This window comes from Callospermophilus lateralis, chromosome 8 (assembly GCF_048772815.1).
Source record: "Callospermophilus lateralis isolate mCalLat2 chromosome 8, mCalLat2.hap1, whole genome shotgun sequence".
NCBI classification, from domain to species: Eukaryota; Metazoa; Chordata; class Mammalia; order Rodentia; family Sciuridae; genus Callospermophilus; species Callospermophilus lateralis.
This window is the reverse complement of record NC_135312.1, coordinates 30,732,165-30,755,035: the sequence shown is the minus strand read 5'-3', so window position 1 is coordinate 30,755,035 and position 22,871 is coordinate 30,732,165. Positions and strand designations below refer to the sequence as shown.

Sequence of the window (22,871 nt, the reverse complement as noted above, 5' to 3'; positions counted from 1 at the left end):
ACTTCTACTACTATTGCTTGGTTCATGTTACCATCACTCCTTGAGAAGTAAGTTAACCAGTCATAAGACAACTGTTTTGCAGTTGTCTTATGACTGGTTAACTTACTTCTACACTTGTATCCCTATCATTATGTCCAACCTAAGCAGCTAAAATGATTTTTTAAAATTAATTAATTATTACTGTTATTTAATGTGTGTGTTTTTACTGAGAATTGAATCCAGGATGCTCTACCACTGAGCCAACTCCTCCATTCTTTTTATTTTTTATTTTAAGAAAGGGTCTCATTAAGTTGCCCAGGCTGCTCTCAAACTTTCGGGCCTCCTGCCTGAACTTCCTGAGTAGCCAAGATAACAAGCATGTACCATGGTGTCCTGCAATGCTATTTTATGTAAAAATAACCATGTAAGGCTTAGTATGTGACAATTAATTTTCTAGGAATTTTATAAATGTTGACTTAATTATTCTTCATAATGATTCTCTAAGCACATACTATTGTTATCCCTGTTTACAGATGAGGATAATGAGGAACAGAAAGATTGATTTAACCAAGGTTGCCTAGATCATAGGACATAAATCATATTATTATTATTTTTTTTGATTATAACAGTCCAATGGTTACTCATCTTAGAGTACAAACCAAAGTGCCCCAGAGGCTTAATATGTCTATATAATAGTAATCTGCCCTTATCCTAATATTCATTTCCATAGTCTCAGTTACCTGTGGTCAACCTTGATCTAAAACTGTTAAATGGAAAATTCCAGACACAAACAATTCATAAATTTCAAATTGTGCAGCATTAAGTAGCATGATGAACTATCATGCCCTCCCACTCCATGCTGTCTAAGACATAAATCATTCCTTTTCCAGCATATCCATGCTGTATGTGCTACATGCCATTTTAGTTACTTAGTAGACATCTTGGTCATTAGATACACAGTAATGGTATGGCAGTACTTGTGTCCATATAACACTTATTTTACTTAATAATGATCCCAAAGTGCAAGAGTAGTGATGGAAATGAAACACCAGGGCATAAAACATAGAAGGACAGATCAACTCTGGTGCTATATAGCAAAACTGCAGTATGCATAAAGGAAAACATAGTATATATAGGGTTTGGCACTATCTATGGCTTCAAACCTCCATTGTGAGGCGCTTGCAGATTGTGGCAGTCTACTAGATTTGTATCCCCCTCTTCCCTACTTTATTTTCATATGTATTTATTATTATTATTTTGGTCTATTTCTTCCCAAACAAATGGAAGTGCCATCCCCCTAGACTCTCCATCCCAGCTTTTTTTTTGGTACCAGGGATTGAACTCAGGGGCACTCAACCACTGAGCCACATCCCCAGCCCTATTTTGTATTTTATTTACAGACAGGATCTCACTGAGTTGCTTAGTGCCTCGCTTTTGCTGAGGCTGGCGTTGAACTTGCAGATCCTCTTGACTTAGCATCCTGAGCCACTTGGATTACAGATGTGCACCACCACACCTGGCTCCATCTCAGGTTTTAATGTGCCCTCCATTTAATGGTTGAATGTGACAGGCAGAACCACTAGGGCCCTGTCCACTTTCTACCATGCTTTTTTTTCTCAGTGCCAAAACAATGCCTCCCATTGGCAGAAAGACCTTTTTGAAAAATAATTGTTGCACACAAATTTTGTATTTTTGTATCTTTTTGTATGTATCTTTTCTCATTTATTGTATGTGGAAACATGTTTAAGAAGAGAAATAGCTGGGCAGAGTGGCACATGCCTGTAGTCCCAGCTACTCAGGAGGCTGAGATGAAAGGATCACTTGAGCCTACCTTTGATTGATTAGTTGATGGAAAGGAAGGACAGGAATTCTGAAGAGTGTTGTACAAACTTAATTTGTTTATGTGTTGCAGTTTTCAGAGTTTACCATCTTTTGAGGGTCTACAAGGTTATACAAAGTAATACGTTGTATAAAGTTGAAATTTATACTCCCTTCAATAATGGAAAAGTTACTGCAGGTAAAAATTTTTAAAAATCATTGCTCTTTAATTTTATAAATATAACAGGAAATTGTGCTGTATGTGTGTAATAAGAATTGTAATGCATTCCATTGTCATTTATTTTAAAAAATCAATAAAAAATAAATATAACAGGGAAAAAAACCCAAAAAACTCACACACCAGAAATGAGTAGGAAAAGCCTAAAAAGAGTAGCTTTTGGTGGACTTAGGTTTTTTGTTGTTGTTTTTGGTGGACTTAGTTTGGATGAGGCCAATCTTAGATTCTGCCTTCTACTCAGAATTCCAGCAAAGAGCAATTGTGTAATGTTAGATTTCAAGACGATTGCTCCTTTGTGGAATACCTGAAAGGTAATTCAGTAAACTGAAGTGTCTTTACTATTTTTAAGATCAAGGTAAAAGATGTTGAAAAGAAAATACACCAGTCAGGCCTGGTGGCACATCTGTACCCAGTGACTCTGGAGGCTGAGGCAGGAGAATACCAAGTTCAAAGCCACTCTCAGCAACTTAGGGGAGCCCCATGCCACGCAATTCAACAAGACCCTGTCTCTAAAAAAAAAAAAAAAAGGGCTGGGGATATAGCTTAGTGGTTAAGCACCCTTGGGTTTAAGTTAATCCCCGGTACTAACAAACAAACAAAAAGTCAAAGAATATTCATCAATAATAAATAATCAAATATTTTAAATGATGCTAGTAGTCAGTTTCAGAAGCTAAATATTATTATTGTATTCTTTTTTCAACTTCGCTTTCTGAAATTATTTATGCACACTTAGATTTATTTCTTCAATATTTGCCTTAAATTGCTCAAATACTGCTTTCTTGAACTTTCCTCGACAGTTGTTTTCCTTTGGATGAAAAGAAAAGTTAATCCTTGGCACATTTAAAACATAAAACAAAATAAACAAGCGAGGTTTTCCATATCTACAAGAACCATCTCTCTAAATTGTAAAAAAATTTTGTAAAAATTTGTAAAAAGAAAAAAATAATTGGGCTGGGGATGTGGCTCAAGCGGTAGCGCGCTCGCCTGGCATGCGTGCGGCCCGGGTTCGATCCTCAGCACCACATACAAAGATGTTGTGTCCGCCAAATACTAAAAAATAAATATTAAAAAAAAAAAGTTCTCTCTTTATCTCCCTCTCTCTCACTCTCTCTTTAAAAAAAAAAAAAGAAAAGAAAAAAATAATTCTGGGTTCCACTCAGAGATTCTGATTAGTAGCCGAAGTCACAGGGAGGCCAGTAGTCCAAAGACCATACCTCAAGAACTTATCTCAGTGCTATTTTCATATTTTGCAGCTTTCAATATATTAATTTTAGAAGTTTCCGGTGGAGGAGGGTACGAACTCGGGTGACAGTCAGAAGATAAGAGACTAAGCATCAGCCCATGTCGTTTCATGTTGCAAAACTTTCCTTCAGTTTGTAGATGTGTCCCTGGGGAGGAAATCAGTTCGTTTCACCGGGTCACTAACCGTTTTTCAACTACTTCTGTCCACGTCCCTCAGGGTGACACTCCAAAAGTCATGAACTCAAGTGGGCGGCGAAAGGTTAAAGAAAGCTCTGTTCGCCCTGCTCATCAGCTAGGCCCTGCGAGGACGGGGTTCGCTTCCCGCCACCCGGGCTCCTCCTCCGCTCGGCCTCTGGGGTCCGGTCCTCCCGGAGGCGCCCCGCGCTGCAGGTCTTGGCGCCAACCGGGTGGCGGCGCTGTTCGCCCCGCGCGCGGCGGTCTCGGGCCCGAGGGAGGCGGAGGCACGGCCGGCGGAGGAAGGGGAGGGAGCGAGGCGCGCGCGCTGCTCTCGCGTGCTCTCGCGCCGCTCGCGTGACCGGCCGGTGTGTGTACGACGCGCCGGCTCCCGGGGGCTCGGACGGCCGGGCGCGCGCCGCGTCTAGGGGTGTCCAGGTCCGGGTCGGCACTAGGTGCGGGCGGGCGGGCCGCGGGGGTCCGGGGCGGACACACGCGCACACGCTCCCGCAGGAGCCTTCTCCGAGGCTGCTCTTCCTCGGCCAGACGGAGAGCGGCACTGTCTCCCCGCCCAGCGCATACTCGCCCCGCGTCTCCCCCCGCGGCGGCTGCTCCTCCTCGGCACCGCCAGCCCCAGCGCCGCTCCGGGGCGGGCGGGCGGGCGGGCGGCGGCGGCGGGACCCGCGGAGCCGCTTTGTGTGCAGCCCGACAAGGGGCGGCGGCACAACCACCTGACAGAGGCCCGGGCGCTTGATGCACCTTCCGCCCGCATGAGTAGGAGGTAAAGGCGGCGGCGGCTCGGCTCCCGCCCTCGGCTGGTGGAGGGAGGGGACGGAAGGGGAGAGCGGAGCGGGGGGGCGCGGGTCCGAGGCCCGGCGGGGTTGCCCGGAGGTGCAGCTGAGGCCTCGGCGGTGCCGGGTGGCGCCCAGTGGCCGGGGCCAAGAGAAGCCGCTGGGATCCCTCAGCCGAAGTTGAAGGAACAAAATGTGAAGTGCGGAGCCGCGTCAGCCGCTTCCTGGCGTGGGGTTGGGGGTGAGGGCGGCTTGTTTTCCCCTCCCGCGGGGGTGAGGAGCGGGACAGGGGAGGGGCGGGAGCGCAGCGGGGACTGCCCGGGCCCGGAATCTCAGCCGGGCAAGGGCGTTTTGTTCCCGGGAGCCGCCGCGGCGTGTGGGTCCGGTCGGGTCCCTAGTTTTGCGGCCTAAGCCGAGCCCTATAGGCCTCGCGTCTCCTTTCCCGGAGGGGAACGGCCGGGTGGGGACTCCGTGCTGCTTTCTGGCCGAGACGGGGCCTTGGGATCCTCGCCGGCCTCCCCCGGCCGACAAACTTAAGACCTTGGTGCTCGGGGGTACATTTCATTGTGAAAGGCGGAATGGGAAACTCTGGCCGCTGCTCGGCGCCTCCTGCGGCCGTGGTGGCTGGTGCCCGGGAGCCCCGCGGGCCCCGGGCTGGCGCGGGTGTGGGCGACGGGCCGTCGGTGGGGTCCGGGCCCCGGGACCGGGCGGATGAACAGGCTGCCTCCGGGCTCCAGGCCCCGGGGGAGAAAGAACCCGTTCCAGATTAGAGATTTTTGAAATGAAAAAAGAGGTTACAAAGTCGCCCCTTTCCCGCTGAACTTTGGTTTTCTGACCGATAGAGGCCGGTAGAGGACTGTGAAAGAAAAGTTGTCCCCCAGGATGGACTTCACCGCGCAGCCCAAGCCTGCCACTACCCTGTGTGGCGTCGTGAGTGCGGACGGGAAGATCGCTTACCCTCCGGGAGTAAAGGAAATCACCGACAAGATCACCACCGACGAGATGATCAAACGACTGAAGGTAAGGTCTGAACAGACTGTTCGCACTCAGAGATGTTTTTCAGACTCTGTCTCCTGTGGTATTACTGCACTACTAGGCCTGGCCTTACAGTTCAGCTACCAAGGTCCCCCCCCCCCCCCCCGCACCCCTTCTTCTCATTTTATCTCTTCTAAAAGGTATTTGTTCTGTCTTGAATACATCTTTGAATGAGTTATGTAGGAAAATGACTTCCGGGAAATTAAAAAGGAGTGTGATTTTAAAGAAAATATTACTGTTTTTCAAGCATAAGAATTCGGGTGTTTGTAAAGTACTCCCCCCACACACACCCCGTGAATATTTCGTTTTATGAGACTACTGTTTAAGTAGCTGTCATTCTTAAGTGTAGGCAGTAATTTGCCTAGGAACATTTCTGTTTTCATCAGCATCTGAGAAGTTTATAATCAGATATGTGCTTAAACATTGACAGAAGGTACTGGTTTTTCAAAATTCAGACTTAAGGTGATGACTTAAGTTCCTGTGTTTATTTGAGCTTAAGAAAGAGTGTTGCTCTTTTTATGAGACCTCAGCTTATTTAGTATAAGTATGGTGGTCATGTGAATTTCAACTTTAAGTTGATCAGTTCTTTGCTTTCCATTCCATGGACATAGATGGTGGTCACAGCCATTCTTGTGTGATCATCTTGAAGCAGTGGTTCTCAATTAGGGCAGCTTTGACCCCCAGGGAATATTAAAGGCAATGCCAGAGAATTTTGGTTGTCACAAGTTGGGTTAGATTAGGGAAAGACCTGAGGCAGATCAGCTAGGAAAATGTTCAACATGGTAGTCTAGGTAAAAGATGTTAAAATCTTGCAAATAGTGCTATGACAGTGGGGATAGAGATAAGGAATGTTCAAGGGAAGTTTCAAAGTTAAAATCAGACATGGTGGGAGGTGACAGAAGAAACAATCATGGTGATTTTTCTTACTTGAACAACTTGGTGAATTTGTGGGAACTGATCTTGCCTCTTTTTTCTTAGAGTTTAATATAGTACCTGGTAAATGTATACAATGTTGTTCTAAAGTATTCCTATAGTTTCTAAAATCTAATTAGACTCTTCAGTTTGTTACTTTTTTGGAAGAGATAAGACACAGTTTCACTAAAACAGCTTTTTTTTTTTTTTCCCCTCTCCAAATTTTTAGTGGTACTGGGGGTTGAACCCAGAGCCTCACATGCTAAAGCATACATTCTACCATTGACTTATTCTCTGCAGCCTAAAACAAATTTTGATACCAAAGATTAGACATGAATTGAGGTACTTAATTTTGGGAGCAGGGTACTGGGGATTGAACCCAAGGTATTCTATTACTCAGTTAGACTCCCCCCCCCCCACACACACCTTTTTTTGTTATGGGGGTATTGAACCTAGGGCTGTTTAATCTCTGAGTTACATGCCTAGCCCTTTTTATTCTTTGAGACAGGGTCTAGCTAAGTTGCTGATGGTGGCCTTAAACTTTCAATACTCTTGCCTCAGCCTCCCGAGTCACTGGGATTACAGTCATGCCACCACACCCAGCTCCCAGTTTTTTGTTTTGAAATGGGGATCTCACTAGGTTTCTGAGGCTGACCTCCAACTTGTCCTCCTGCCTCAGCCTCCCAACCTGCTGGAATGAGGTATTTAATTGATGCTTCTTAAAGTTATTCTAGGTGTTTTGAGTGAGGACCTGAAAAATTGTGAAATATAAAGCTAAATAAGAAGTTTATAGATGTTAAATTTTATTTTCCAATTAAGAATATTCACACCCTGAATTCTAGTGGTGAATAATTGATTAAAAGTGGAAAATTAGGGGCTGGGGATGTGGCTCAAGCAGTAACATGCTCGCTTGGCATGCGCGGGGCACTGGGTTCAATTCTTAGCACCACATAAAAATAAAGATGTTGTGTCCACCAAAAACTGAAAGATAAATATTAAAAAATTCTCTCTTCTTTCTCTCTCTGTCTCTCTCTCTCTTTAAAAAAAAAAAAGTGGAAAATTATATCTTTAATTTTCCACTTGAAATAGGTTCAGTATCAGAAATACTGTTATAAACTATAAGTGGACATATAACCAAATCTAGGATGAGCATTGGGTTAGGCTATTTGTTATGAGTTCTTTTGGGAGTTATAATTGACATAACATTTTAGCCAATTTGAATGTCCAACTGCCAAAATTTTGTTATTCTTTTTATTGTGTATTCCTCCTGCTTTTCTTTTTGTATGTTTTTACAGTGTGCTTTTTAGGGATTCCTGTTGATATAAAGTATTATTGTCTCATTGGAATTGTAGGGCTTCATTGTTGTTGTTTTATGGTGTTGGTGATGAAACCCAGGTCTTTGTGCATGTTAAATACTCACTTTCCCTCTGAGCCACATTGCTCAGTCCAGAATTTTTTTTAATGTAGATTTTTAAAAAATATTTTTTAGTTGTTGATGGATCTTTATTGTATTTATTTGTATGTGGTGCTGAGAATCGAATCCAGTGCCTCACACATGTTAGGCAAAGATCAATCCCAGCCCTTAATGTAGATTTTTAGCCATATTAACTATTTTAACATTTTGACAGCTTTTTTTTTATTAGAACATTAGTTATGGGTAAATTTTATAAATCAGTAGTTTATTATTATAACATAGCAACAGTTTCTAATGCTGTATAAATATAGAGGGCTTAAAGGCAAGTAAAATCTTGGTCAAAGGAATCCAGAAATGTTTGATTTATTCTCTTTAGTTGTTAAGAAGGAACAAGCATATTTTCAGCAGAATCATAATTTTAAAGTTAGAGGATTTTAAAAGAAATTCTGGAACCATCCTTACTTTACAGATGACAAAAGTTAAGCCCAGAGTGGCTAAGGAACATTTATCACTAATCACTATCAATCATAGGGCAGGTTACTGGCAGACTCAGGGCAATAGCATTTTTATTTTGGTTCTTAAATAACTTGCTGCTTGCTTTTTTTTTTAAAATCCCAGGATTGAAACCCTGGATGCTTTACCACTAAGTTGCATCCACAGTCCTTTAGTTTTTGTTTTGAGACAGAATGTCTGCCTTGTTGCCCAGACTGGCCTCAAACTTGAAATCACAATCGTTCTGCCTCAGCCTCCCAAATTGTTGGGAATTATAGGCATGTGCCACTGTACCCAGTTTAGCTTGTTTTCTTCTTCAGAATCTAAATGAAGTAAAACTAAGAAGCTGTATTTTTATCAAGCATGAACATGGCTATGTGAAAAGAGAAGGGAGTCAATGAGATTTAGTTTGGTCTTTTTGCAGAGAAAGAACAGTTTTTGTTTGTTTGTTTTTGTTTTTTTGTGGAACTGGGGATTAAACCCAGGACCTTTCATTTGTTAGGCAAGTGATCAACCACTAAGCTACATCCTTGCCTTTTTAAACTTTATTCTGAGGCACGTCTTACTAAATTGTTCTGGGCTGGCCTTGATTTTGTCATCCTCCTGCCTTAGTAGCTGGGATTAGAGGTGAATGCCACTGGGCCTAGTGCATTTTTTTAAAATTAGAGGAAAAACTATTATGAAGATTTGAAACTTTCTTAAAAATAAATGTTAACATTTTATCTTTTGAAGAGCTAAGATATTCTTACATATATTAGAAATTTTAAATTTCTTTTCCCAAGGAACTACTTACATATTTTTGTTTTGTCTACTCCCACTGATCTTCTGTCAGTTCCCTGAACATACCATGTTCATTTCTGTCTAGACAGATTCCTTAGCCCCCCTGCCCCTCCCACTTCACTCTAGTCATTTATTTGTAACTTCTTAGGAAGGTCTCTTAGATTTCCCATTAGATACTCTTAACATCTTCATATCACTTACTACAGTTGTAATGTTGTCTATATGTTTGTTTGGTTCATTTCCTCATCATCCCTGTAAGACTCATGTATACTAGTGCCATATCTCCTTTTGTTCACTTTTATATTCTCCCAGGGCCTAGCTTAATACCTGGCACATGTGATATTTGTTGTGTATCAATATGTTGAATGAGTGAATACTTTGTATTAATGTTAGAATTGAAATGTGTTTTTATTTTTATAAGTGAGGGAATATTTTAAAACATTTTTGAATTAGAATTTTGGATGGGAATTTTCACTAACGTTCCATCCCAGATATGATAACACAGATTCTTAAGACTTTTAGAGCTAAAAGCTAATTTAGAGTTATTTAGTTTTGTTCTAATTTTTTAGATGAAGAAACTAGTCCTGCAAGAAGTGTGAGCAATCCAAGTTACATAAAACTGAAAATTGTTATTAACTTCTGTTAAATTGTATATGTATATTAATTGACAGAAATTTGGAAGCTACACTGAGTTTATTGTTTGGAAGGACAGTATCATTGTTACCTTAAGCATCTCAAATGGCCTCTTCCCATATAGTTGGTTCTGGAGCTAATGCCGGAGTAACATCTGATAAGTTTTTGAACACATTTAAAACATATCTATAGGATTTGGGGCCGTAACTCAATGGCAGAGTGTTTATGTAGCACTTGGGAGACCCTGAGTTCAATCCCCAGCACTGCAAGCAACAACAACAAAAACATAGTTGTACAAACTCCATTAAGGGCTTCTCTGCCAGCTCTGTAATCTATCTTAGATCATATACTTTTACAGGTCTATGTGTACCACACAATACTTTGTTCTTTCCTCTCTTGCTATTTTGGGAGTGGGAGGAAAAGATGGGCAGGGTGAAGTTTCTTATATACATCTCTTATTTTCTTGGTCCAGGCAATATTGTGGCTACCACTTATATCCAGATCTACCATATTTATTCTATCACAGAATCAAATCAAAGTATTTATTCCCTTGATGTTAAAAGTAAGGAAAGATTAGAGAGTAGAGTTTTATGAAAATATACCCCCCCTTTCTCCTACTATGTGTATTTTCTTCATATTTCTCTATAATTTTCTCATCAGCCATTTTTGTTCCTCCCATCCCTCCATTTCAACTTTTTGTAGTCAGGCCTGTTTGACAGTTTAGTAGGAATTAGTTATGGTGGTCTTGATTAAACACGGGGCGTTTCCTTTTCCTCATTACACCTAGGTTGAGTGAGGGGAATAATAGATTATTAGAAACAAAAATGCCATAAATTCTTTCCCCTTTCTTCTCTCCAGAAGGATCCCAGAAAGTATTTTTACGTCCGTGAATGATTTTTACTTATCCCTAATTGCCACATAATATGGTAATTTTGCATGTAATTAAGTATATAATTTCAACTCTAAATTCTGTGTATATGGTGTAATGGTTTTTAAAAGATTCTGCTAAGGGGCTGGGGATTTGGCTCAAGCGGTAGCGTGCTCGCCTGGCATGTGTGCGGCCCGGGTTCGATCCTCAGCACCCCATACAAACAAAGATGTTGTGTCCGCCGAAAACTAAAAAATAAATATTAAAATTCTCTCTCTAAAAAAAAAAAAAAAAAAAAAAAAAAAGATTCTGCTAAGACTTTTACATGTTAAAGTTTCACACAACTGGCCTCAAACTTGCAATCTTCCTGCCTTAGCTGGGATAATAGGTATACACAGCTAGCTTGGTGAGAGGCAGGATTTCTTAAAATGAGTCCTAAAATTCAGACTCAACTACATGCATTGGTGAAGTGATGCTTTGTGTGGCACAGTTCTATTTAATTAATTAATTTGTTTATTTTTGGTACTGGGGACTGAGCCCAGGGTTGCTTTACCACTGAGCTATATCCTCAGTCCTTTTTTAAATGTATCACTTTATTTATTTACTTTTTATGTGGTGCTGAGGATCAAACCCAGTGCCTCACCCATGCTAGACAAGTGCTCTACCACCGAGCTACAGCCCCAGCCTCATCCACAGTCCTTTTTATTTTTTATTTTAAGAAGGGTCTTGCCAATTTGCTTAGGACATTGGCAAGTTGCTCAGTCTGGCCTCATACTTGTGATCTTCTGCCTCAGCCTCCTGAGTAACTGGGATTAAGATTTGTGCCATTGTCCCTGTCATTTTAATTATTTTTAAGTTTATATTTATGTGATGTTAAGGACATTCATATTGTTATACAACCATTACTACCAAACCATCTCCAGAGAACTTTTTCATCTTTGCCAACTGATACTGTACCCGTTAAACACTAACTCCCATTATTCCCTTCCCCCAGTCCTTGGCAATCACTGTTTTACTTTTTGTCTCTATGAATTTAACTACTCTAAAATACATGAAATCTCATGTATGTAAAACCATGCAATATTTATCCTTTTGTGATAGGCTTATTTTACTTAGCATAATGTCTTCAAGGTTTATCCATCTTGTAGCATGTGTCAGAATTTCTTTCCTTTTTAAGACTGAATACTATTCCATTGTGTGTATGGATCATGTTTTGTTTCTGCATCATTCCTCAGTTGTCACTTTTGGCTCTTATAAGCAGTTTTTGATTACATCACAGTTTTGTGGAACATAAATTCAGACAGGGTTTGGCTTGCATATACTTTTTTTGGGTGCTAGGCACACTTGTTGATAATCTATTGGTAATTAGGCTGATCTATAGAATCCACAGTGGTTTCATGTAAACACTTTTTTTTTTCCTTTGGTACTGGGGGTTAAACTCTGGGGCACTTTACCACTGAACAACATTCCTAACCTTTTTATTTTTTATTTTTATTTATTATTATTTGGTACTAGAGATTGAACTCAGGGGTGCTTAATCACTGCACCACATCCCTAGACTTTTTATATTTTATTTAGAGACAGGGTCTCATTAAGTTGCTTAGAGCTTCGCTAAGTTGCCAAGGCTAGCTTTGAACTCAACAATCCTTCTGCCTCAGCCTCCTGAATCACTGGGATTACACACACATGCCACTACACCCAGTTTTTATTTTTTATTTTGAGGCAGGATCTCCCTAAGTTGCTAAGGTTGGACTTGAACTTGTGATCCTTCTACCCCACCCTCAGAGTCACTGGGATTACAGGCGTACATATGTCACATATGACATTTCACTTAAACGTTTGATGGTCTTAGTGACAATAGTTGAAAGTTTGTACTCAGCTGCTCCTTTTCCTGTTTATGATGCAGTCTTAGGGTTTCTCCACCAGAGTAGCTGGACTTGTCTCCAAGACACCATAGTTGCCAGTACTTGATCTAGGATTAGTAGTATCACTTCTACCTTACTGTATTGATTAATCATCCCAACTTACATTCAAGGGGAGAAAAAGTTGACTCTACCTTATTTTTGTGGTGCTGGGGATTGAACACATTTAGATAAATGTACTACCTTTGAGCTAGGCGTCCATCCCTATTCACCTTTCAATGGAAGAAGTAGGAAAGAATTTGTAGCCATCTTTAATATGCCATAGGAGTTCTCATGACAAGTCAAAGTATACTGATTGTTTACTTTGTAGTTACAAATTTGAAAAGCATTTTATTTCAAAAACAATAGTATATATTCATAGGCACCTAGCTTGATTTGTAAAGTTAAAAAGCTGTAAGAAAAAGTTGTAGGATTTTTTTTTTTTTTTTTTTAAGAAGGGGGGGGTCTCATTTATGTTGCCTAGGCTGGCCTTGAACTTGAACTCCTGGGCTTGAACACCCAGGGCCTTGTGCATGATAGTTAGGTGCTCCACCACTGAGCTATATCCTCAATTGTAGTAAGCCATTGTTGTAAATTGTGGCCGCCATTAGAAGATGGCGCCGGCTTCCACTGTGGCCTGTGATAAACAAATTCCTTTGTGGAGAGTTGGCACGCTATCTCTTGCCACCCTATAAGAAAGATCCACGCGGCGGCTTAAGATTGGTACGTGGGAGGCTTTATTAGGCTGTGCTTGGGCCCTCGGGAGAGAGGAGAAAGAAAGGGAGTCACTAAAAGATACTTAAATCAAGGCCTGAATAAACTGCTGAAAGAAGATTCCTGAGTTGCGTCTTCCTTGCGGGCAAGGGGTCGCGACACTCAATCTCTTAGACTAGGTAGTCCTTCCACTTATTGGGAGAGGGAAGGCTTCCTTAACAAGACACTTTTGAAGCATTCATGTCATATATCTTATAGTAATTCCATAATTGGATTTATCTCATTTCCTCATGCCTAGACTTAGGTTAAACTTTTTGGGGGTGGCAATTATAGTAAAGTAGTATTGTATATTTCCCTTTGTATCATATTGGGTCACATGTCATAGATTATTTATTTTTAAAAATGAATTATATTAATGTCTTTATTCCTTTTCAGACTCAAATTGTCCCAAATATGTGTGCTGGCTCTGGTGTCCTTTTGAAACATCTAGTATCCTTTTGACATGTCTATGAGTCTTAAAGCACATTATTTTCTAGTATAAGGTATTCTTCATTTTGTTTTCCTTGCTCCAGATTTGTTTATTTTGCTACTAGGGATTGAACCCAGCTGAGCTTTTTTTTTTTTTTTTTTTTTTTTTTTTTTTTTTTTTAATTTTAAGCCCTTTTTTAAAATTTTAAGACAGGGTCTCACTAAGTTGCCCAGGCTGAAATTTGCAATCCTTCTGCTTTAGCCTCCTAAGTAGCTGAATTATAGGCATGCAATAACATACCTGGTTATTTTATGTTTGTTTGTTTTAACCATAATAAAAATGTTTGTCAGTGGAAATGAAAAAGGCCACCACCAATAAATAAACATAGATACGTAAATGGAATACAACCATGAAGAAATTAACTGTATATTAAAATAATTCAAATTCGGATTGGGGTTGTGGCTTAGCGGTAGAGCACGCACCTCACACGTGTGAGACCCTGGGTTCGATCCTCAGCACAACATAAAAATAAATAAGCAAAATAAAGATATTGTGTCCATGTATAACTAAAAAAAAATTTTTAAAAAGTAAATTCAAGTAACTCACAAACATGGTACTTTATGTACCCTTTATGGGACAAAAAGAACAGTAAAGAAATCTTGGGGGCTGGGTTGTGGCTCAGAGGTAGAGCGCTCGCCTAGCATGTATGAGGCACTAGGTTCGATCCTCAGCACCACATAAATATAAAGATGAAAGGTATTATGTCCACCTATAAGTAAAAAATAAATACTTAAAAGAAAAAAAAAGAAAGAAATCTTGGGAGCTGGGTGCAGTGGCACACGCGTGTAATCCCGGTGACTTAGGAGGCTGAAGCAGGAAGATCACATGTTTGAGCTCAGTTTCAGCAATATAGTAAGGCCCTAAGCAACTTAGTAAGACCCTATCTCAAAATAAAAAAATGAAAAGGGATGGGTTGTGGCTAAATGCCCCTGGTTTTAATTCCTGGTACCATTGATAGATAGGATTCAGGATATAGCTCAGTGGTAAAGCACCCTTGGGTGCAAACCCTAGTATCAAAGAAAAAAAGAAATCTTGTGAGCTGGGGACATAACTCAGTAGGAGAAAGTGTGTGCTTAGCATGCATGATATTCTGGGTTCTATTCTCAGCACTATTAAAAAAAAAAAAAAAAAAGATGGGGCTGGGGTTGTGGCTCAGCGGTAGAGCGCTCGCTGTGCACGTACGGGACCCTGGGTTCGATCCTCAGCACCACATAAAAATAAATAAGTGAAGTAAAGGTATTGAGTCCAACTACAACTAAAAAATAAATATTAAAAAAAAAATAAAAGTAAAAAAGAAATGAAGTCTTCTAAAGGATACTGGTAAAGAAGATCTGAATTTAGTGTATTCTCACAGTAAGATAGTACTGATAATAAGTTCATCCATGTTATGGGAAGCCAGGGTTTTTACTGTAGAAAAAAAGGAGATACAAATATGGAATGGAGAAAGGATTAGAACTCTGGTGCTGAATTGCAATTGGAAGTATCAGACTGAACACTTGATTGATTGATATATTGATTAAATAAACTATTTTCTAGTTCTGTATTAATCTAAAAAACCTGAAGAAATTATATCTTAATAGCAATGCAAACACATTGTCAAATCTTGATTTATAAACACCATTCTCTAGTAAAATTAGATATAATTGGAAAAAATGACCTATTTAAATCTGGGAAAGGACCATGTGTGATGGCACACTCCTGTAATCCTAGCAGTTTGGGAGGATTAGGCAGTAGGATTGCAAGTTCAGGGCCAGCCTGGGTAATTTAATAAAACCCTTTCTGAAAATAAATATAAAAAGGGCTGGGGATATAGATCAGTGGAAGGGTGCCCCCGAGTTCAGTCCCTAGTACTGAATATATGTGTGAGTACATATATTAATATATATTTGTACGTGTATATGTAATATTTTATATATGAATAAATACATATGTTAACCATTTTAGGTGTATAGTAGTGTTAATTATATGTATATTGTGTGCAACAAATATCTGGAACTTTTTTCCTTGCAAACTGAAACTTTACCTGTTAAGTAACTTCTTTTCCCCTTATCCCAGCTCCTGGTATCCACTATTGTGCCTTCTCTTCTGTTTCCAAGTTTGACTATTTTATATACTTAATAGGTAGACTTAAGCAGCATTTTCCCCCGCCTTTGGTAACTGGCTTATTTCACTTAGTATAATGTCCTCAAGGTTTATCCACGTTGTAATGTTACAATATATCCTTCTTTTATGGTTGAATAATCCATTTTCTTCACCTATCTTAAGTGTTTATACACACACACATACTATGGAATACTGTTCAACCATGAAAAAGGTAAAAACCTTTTATTTGCAATAACATGGATGAACCTAGAATACATTAAGTGAAATAAGTTAGGCACAGAAAGAAAGAAAAACACTGCATCATCTCATTCACATGTAGAATCTTTAAAAAGTTGCTATCATAAAAGTTGAGAGCAATATATAATGGCTACCAGGGTGGAGCCGAGGGGAGGGATTGGTCAGCAGGTACGTGCTAACAATATTAGGAAGAATAAGTTCTTATGTTTTATTGACTACAGTTAAAACAATAAAGTATTATATATGTTGAAGTAGTTAGAAGAGGATTTAAGGCATCCTTGGCACAAAGAAGTGATAAATATTTAAAGGGATACATATGTTAACTACTCCGGTTTGATGTACTAATATCATATGGTAAAATGTGAACAATTATTATATGTTGATCAAAGGTGGGGCTGGGCTGTAGCTCAGTAGCAGAGCACTTGCCTAGCATTTGTGAGTCCCTGGGTTTGATTCTCAGCACATATAAAAATAAATAAAGGCATGCTGTCCATCTACAACTACAAAAAACAATTTTTTTTTTAAAGGAGCTGGAATTCAAACTATTTAGTTTGAAGAAATGAGGATAGGGATGGAATTTTAGTAATAGAGATAATGTTGAAACTTCAAGCCTCACTCAGATCTTAATTCATAACCTTGAATTAAATAGAAATTATTTTACATAAAAGTCATATGTAAAATAAGTAATATTGGTGTGTTTAAGGCCAATCCCATGATTTATATATCTATATCAGAAATCTCTATGGTGCTCACATTAGAGTAGGTTTAAAGACTTTAATGAATACTATTTCTGTTAGTTTCTGTTTTTGGAGTTAAAATGTTTAATTTAAGCAGCTTGGCTAAGGTTGCTGGCACATGAAAATATGTCTCGTTGAATGTCTTCATGAAAAAAGGAAAAAAGAATGAGTGGTTTTTAAGCCATATGTAAAAGTTTAACAAGTTTGTTCAAGGCAATTCTGGAAGCTTCTAAGCCAGGCACCATGGTGTGCACCTATTATACCACCTACTCAGAAGGCAGAGGTTGGAGTATCACTTGAACCCATGAATGTGGGGCCAGCCTGTCAACAACATAGTGAGACCCTGTCTCTTAAAAAAAACCAAAAGTTTGAAAAACAACTCAGGCATTGGACCTGAGTTGTGCTAAATTGTGGTTTTACATGAATAATAAAGCAAAAGACTAGTCAGTTACAGTGAGCATCACCCTTTAATTGTGACCATTTTGTGGAGTCATTATTCTATGTCCCGACCAGATGACATCTTTTTTTTGAACTCTGTTAGTTGCTGAGATTAGTTGTCTAATACTAGATGTGAAGGCTGTAGGTGAGTAAAATTTAAAAAGTGATTAGTAGAATTTTATGTACCTAGATTATTTAATGATAATATGAATTGGATTTTGTAATTTGTATATTCAATGTGTGCTTCCCCCACCCCCCCAAAAAAATTCTAACATTTCTGTAGTAAAAGTTCTCAGTAAACATAGTAGTACATTGATGCAATTATTTCATTTTGTTAATATTTGAAAATTTTTAAGTTCAGTGGCTATGTATAAATGACCTATAATTTCAAGTGCTTGTTGAATTGAATATCCTTTGTCTAACTGTAATGAAATAGGTAGAGGTAAATTTCTTCAAAAAGAAAACCAATGAATAAAAGTATTTTTCTTAAGCTTCATGAAGATTGAGTTAGTGTATATAAAGAGGCTATTTTGTTTCTGGTTGAAGTTATTTATAAAATATGTCTTCTTGAAGTGCATACCTAAATATCTTTGAAGAAGATGGTAAAAATTAGGCAGTAATAAAATTGTGTGTGTGTGTGTGTGTGTGTATGTGCGCGCACACGTGCGTGCACACACATTGGCAATTAAACCCAGGTCATTGTGCATGCTAAGCAAGCCCTCTACCAATGGAGCTATATCCTCAGCCCCTGAAATTTTTTTTTTTATATCTCTTTGGAATAATGTTATGAAATTTTGTCTATTCACTTCTTTAACTGCTATTTTATCAGATTGGTGGCGGGGATATAACTCACTGCCATTGTCTCACTTGTTCTGTACATGTTTTTGTTGTTAATTTTTTAATATAGGCTTTTTTTTTTTTTTTTTTTTTTTTTTTTTTTTAACTGCAGTTTTAGGTTCACAGCAAAATTAAGTGAAAAGTACAGAGAGTCCCCAACCCTGTCCCCAGTCTTGTACACTGGAGTGGTACATTTGTGAAGCAACCTTAACACATCATTATCACTTTTTTTCCTCCTGTATTTTTTAACATGGTAAATCCCAAATGCTTTATTTTATTTTTTAAATTTTAGATTTGTCATTGTCCATTAGGCCAAGGTGAGTTTGTCATTCACTCATCTTAAATGGATGCAGAGGATTCTAAATCTTGAAGATATCCAGCATGCTTTAATCTAGATTAATGGCTTTCAGAGTAAAAATCTGAGAAAAAAATTCCTAAATATCACGTATAGTGTTTTTTTAAATTTTATTTTTTATTAGCTACACATGACATTACAATGATCTTGGCAATTCATACATTTGAATCATTGGGGTATACTTTCTCATTTTTCTAATTGTACAGATTGCAGAATCACACTGGTCATAGAGTCACCTACATATATATACAGCAATCATAATGTCTATTCTATTCTGCTGCCCTTCCTATCCCCCCTACTCCTCCCCTCCCCTCCCATCATTTCTCTCTATCCAATCTAATATGACACACTTTTTTTTTTCTTTTTCTCATCACAACATCACACATGTATTCTGTATAACAATGAGGTTCTCCTTCCATCTTCCGTGCAACTCCCCTTCTCCCTCTTTTTCCCTCCCAACTCTCTTCCCTATTTAGTGGTAGTCTTCTTCTCATGTTCTTCCTCCCTATCCCATTTTGAGTCACCCCCTTTATATCAGAGAAGACATTCGGCATTTGTTTTTTAGGGATTGGTTAACTTCACTTAGCATAATCTGCTCTAATGCCATCCATTTCCCTGCAAATGCCATAATCTTGTTATTTTTTAGTGCTGAGTGATATTCCATAGTGTATAAATGCCACATTTTTTAATCCATTCATCTGTTGAAGGGCATCTAGGTTGGTTCCACATTCTAGCTATTGTGAATTGTGCTGCTATAAACATTGATGTGGCTGTGTCCCTGTAGTATGCTCGTATAGTGTTTTTATAAAGAATCAGATACCTAGTAACAGGTCCCACCTTATTGCCTCATGTAAATTTAAGTATAGGAGTAGCTTAGTTATCTGATTTTTTTTTTTTTTTTTACCTCTTCGTATATTTTAAATAAGCCCCTTAGGTGATCTTAAGACAAAAAAAAAAATACACCGAGAATCCCAGAAATACATTTGAGTTTCCTTATTGTTAAATGTCATTAGCTTTTCTCAAAAGTTTTGGCTACAAAGGATTTTTAAAATTAGATACAGTTTTACATTAAGTTCTGCCAGCACTGGGGAATGTGCTTCAGTGGTAGAGTAGTTGTCTAGCATGCACAAAGTCCTGGGTTCAATTCTCACCATCACCAAAATTAAACAGATAAATTCTGCCCAGAAACAAACTTTGTTTCCCAATTATTTTAAAGTGAAATCTATCCGAAAAATAATTGAATTTATTTAAAAGGCAGGTAGCTATGTATACCAGAACATCTTTTACCTCGTCTGGTGACAAATTATTTAGAATTCTGTATTAATCTACATTGATCCCTATGGAACTTCTGAATGATTAAAAAATGAACTCTTTATATGGCTTTATTACTTTTCACTTCACTTTAATTATTTGCAAAATGGGAATGCTTGAAATATATGATGGTAGTTTAACAGAACATTTCAAATAAATAAATTGCTCTAGTAAGAGAGATTGCCTTATTTTCTGATTGTCTTAAAGATTTTCTTTTGTTTTTTTTCATACTGGGGATTGAACCCAGGAACACTTAACCTCTGAAACACATCCTCAGTCCCCCACCCCCCTTTTTTTGAGACAGAGTTTTGCTAAACTGCTTAGGTCCTTGCTAAGTTGCTGAGGCTGGTCTCAAATGAACTTGGGATCCTCCTCAAACTGCCTCAGCCTCCAAGATCCTGGCATGTGCCACTGCACCTGGCAATATTTTATTGACCGAGTGAAAAAAATATTTTTAGTTGTCAATGGACCTTTCTTTCTTTCTTTCTTTCTTTCTTTATTTATTTATATGTGGTGCTGAGAATCGAACCCAGTGCTTCAGACATGCTAGGCAATTGCTCTACCACTGAACCACGATTCTAGCCCTAGGATTTTATTTTATTTTTTTTACTACGTCTTCTTTGGGATTCTTAGAATTTATTGGATCCATAGTTTATCTTTTGTTACTTTTGAAAGGCATTCAACTGTTATCTCTTTTTTTCTCCTAATTTTAAAATTTATTCTTTTTAGTTATACATGATAGTAGAGTGTATTTTGACATATTTATACAGGCATGGAATACATCTTATTCTAATTAGGATTCCAGTCTTGTGGTTGTACACGATGTGGAGATTCACTATGGTGTATTCATATATGTACATGGGAAAGTTAAGTCAGATTCATTCCACTGTCTTTCCTATTCCTGTTACCCCACCCTTCCCTTCTTTCCCCTTTGTCTAATCTATTGAACTTTTGTTAACATCCACATATCAGAGAGTACATTTGACCTTTGGTTTTTTGGGGATTGGCTTATTTTGTGTAGCATTATAGTCTCCAGATCCATTAATTTACCAGCAAAAGTAATAAAGTTGTTCTTTTTTGTGGCCAAGTAATATTCCACTGTGTATATATACCACATTTCCTTTATGCATTCATCTACTGAAGGGCACCTAGGTTGGTTCCATAGCTTAGCTATTGTGAATTGAGCTGCTATTAACTTGATGTGGTGTGACACTGTATTATCCTGATTTTAAGTCCTTTGGTTATATACCAAGAAGTGGGATAACTGGGTCAAATGGTGGTTTGACCAATGGTCAAATTTCTGAGTAATTTCCATACTGCTTTCCATAGTGGTTGCACCAATTTGCTCCCCCACTAGCAATGTATGAGTGTACCTTTTCCCCCATATATTGCCAAGGTTTATCAAAAATTATTTCTTAAAGGATTCATTCCTAATCTTTTCTTTCTTTCATCTTGACATTGTTTGATAGTTTAGAAGAGTATTCATTTCTCTGCCCAAATTCCCCTTGTTTATGAATGTTGTCCACCTTTTCCAGTATACCTTTTCCCCCCACTATACCTTTAAACATACTAATAATCGTAAGTGTTTGTTTTTCTTTTTTGGTGCTGGGAATTGAATCCATTGCCTCATGCATACACACACTACCACTGGACTACACCTCCAGTTGTTGTTTTAAAGCCCCTTCCTGATAGCTTTAACATTTGGGCCACCTCTGGCTCTAGTTTTATTGACTGACTTATCTCTTCACAGTAGGTAACCATTATCCCTTGTTTTAGACTGAGTGCTGGACATTATGTATAAAAGAATAGTAAACTCTGAGGAGGTGAATTATAATTTATGACAAGAAATAAACCTCTCTTTTGTTAGGCTTTTAGTTTGGGGAACTAATCAATTTTAGTCTGGTTGAGCTGTGTTCTCTATATTTTGCCTTATCAATTTGTATGTGTCATTCATTAATCTCTCTTTTGTGTGTATCTGGTGCTGAGGATTGAACGCAGATTGTGCATCCTAAGCAAACACTGTACAACTGAGTCGTATCCCCAGTCTCATCAATCAGTTTTTAAAATGTATTTCACTGTAAGTTGCAGTTATTAGTACATTTCACTCCTAAGCACTTCAGTATGATTATGATTAATTAAGAGTTCACCTGGCTGGGTGTAGTGGTGCACACCTGTAATCCCTCCTAGTGGCTCTGGGGGCTGAGGCAGGAGGATCACAAGTTCAAGGCCAGCCTCAGCAAAAGCAAGGTGCTAAGCAACTCAGACCCTGTCTCTAAATAAAATTAAAAAATAGGGCTGGGGTTGTGGTTTAGTGGTGAAGTGCCCTTGGGTTCAATCCCCGTTGCTAAAAAAAAAAAAAAAAAAGTTCACCTGGGCTTAGTGGTACAAACCTGTAATACCAGAACTATTTGGGAGGGTGAGGCTGGAAGAATGAAACAAGGTCAGATTAGGCAATTTAGTGAGACTATCTTTAAAAAAAAAATTTTTTTTTTTTTTTTTAAAGAGCTAGGGGGATGCAGCTCAGTGGTAGAGTACTTGCCTGCACGTGTGAGACACTGGGTTTGGTTCTCAGCACTGCACATAAATAAATAAATAATAAGGGCTCATTCACACACACACACACAAAAAAAAGAACTGAGAATGTAGCTCAGCATGCAAGAGGCCCTGAATTGAGTCCCCAGTTCAGCAAAAAGAATTCAGTATCAGTTTACAGTTTTGGGGGGAAGAAGGGTAAAACAGTGCAAAGCAGATACATTAATTGTTACATCTGATGAGTTTAGTTTTTTTAAGTACATTTATTTTATTTTTATGTGGTGCTGAGGATCAAACCCAGTGCCTCACATGTGCTAGGCAAGCGCTCTACCACTGAATCACAATCCACCCCCCTGATGAGTTTTTTTTAACAGATGCATACTCTTGGGTACTCAAACTCTTAACAAGATCATGGAACTTCCCGGCATGGTGGTGCACACTTATAATCTCAGTGGCTTAGGAAGCTAAGGCAGGCAGATTGCAAGTTCAAAACCAACCTCAGCAAAAAGCAAGATACTAAGCAACTCAGTGAGACCCTGTCTCTAAATAAAATACAAAATAGGGCTGGGGATGTGGCTCAGTGGCTGAGTGCCCTTGGGTTCAATCCCCAGTACAGGGGGTGAGGGGATAATAGAACATTACCATCACCACAAAAGTTCCCTCATGCCTCAATCATTCCCTGCCCTTATATTACCCCTATGTAGGCAATCATTTTTCTGATTTTTTTTTTTTTAAGCTTAGTTTCTTTTGTAATGATATTGGGATACAACCCAGGGCCTCAACTACTGTGTTAAATCCCCA

At 38.9% G+C, this 22,871-nt stretch overlaps 1 protein-coding gene across 6 annotated transcripts in view; it reads left to right on the top strand.

Annotated features, from left to right (window-relative positions):
* The first annotated feature begins 3,820 nt into the window (after positions 1 to 3,820).
* Pds5a (PDS5 cohesin associated factor A) overlaps positions 3,821 to 22,871 on the top strand; it is a 143,396-nt gene continuing 124,345 nt past the window's right edge. For 2 of the 6 annotated variants that reach the window (XM_076863801.2, XM_076863805.2), the window contains exons 1-2: positions 3,909 to 4,232; positions 5,085 to 5,262. In XM_076863801.2, coding sequence (XP_076719916.1) covers positions 5,125 to 5,262 — 138 coding nt within the window. In that variant the 5' untranslated portion in view covers positions 3,909 to 4,232; positions 5,085 to 5,124. The other 4 variants (XM_076863804.2, XM_076863806.2, XM_076863803.2 and 1 more) reach the window with 4 other exon arrangements.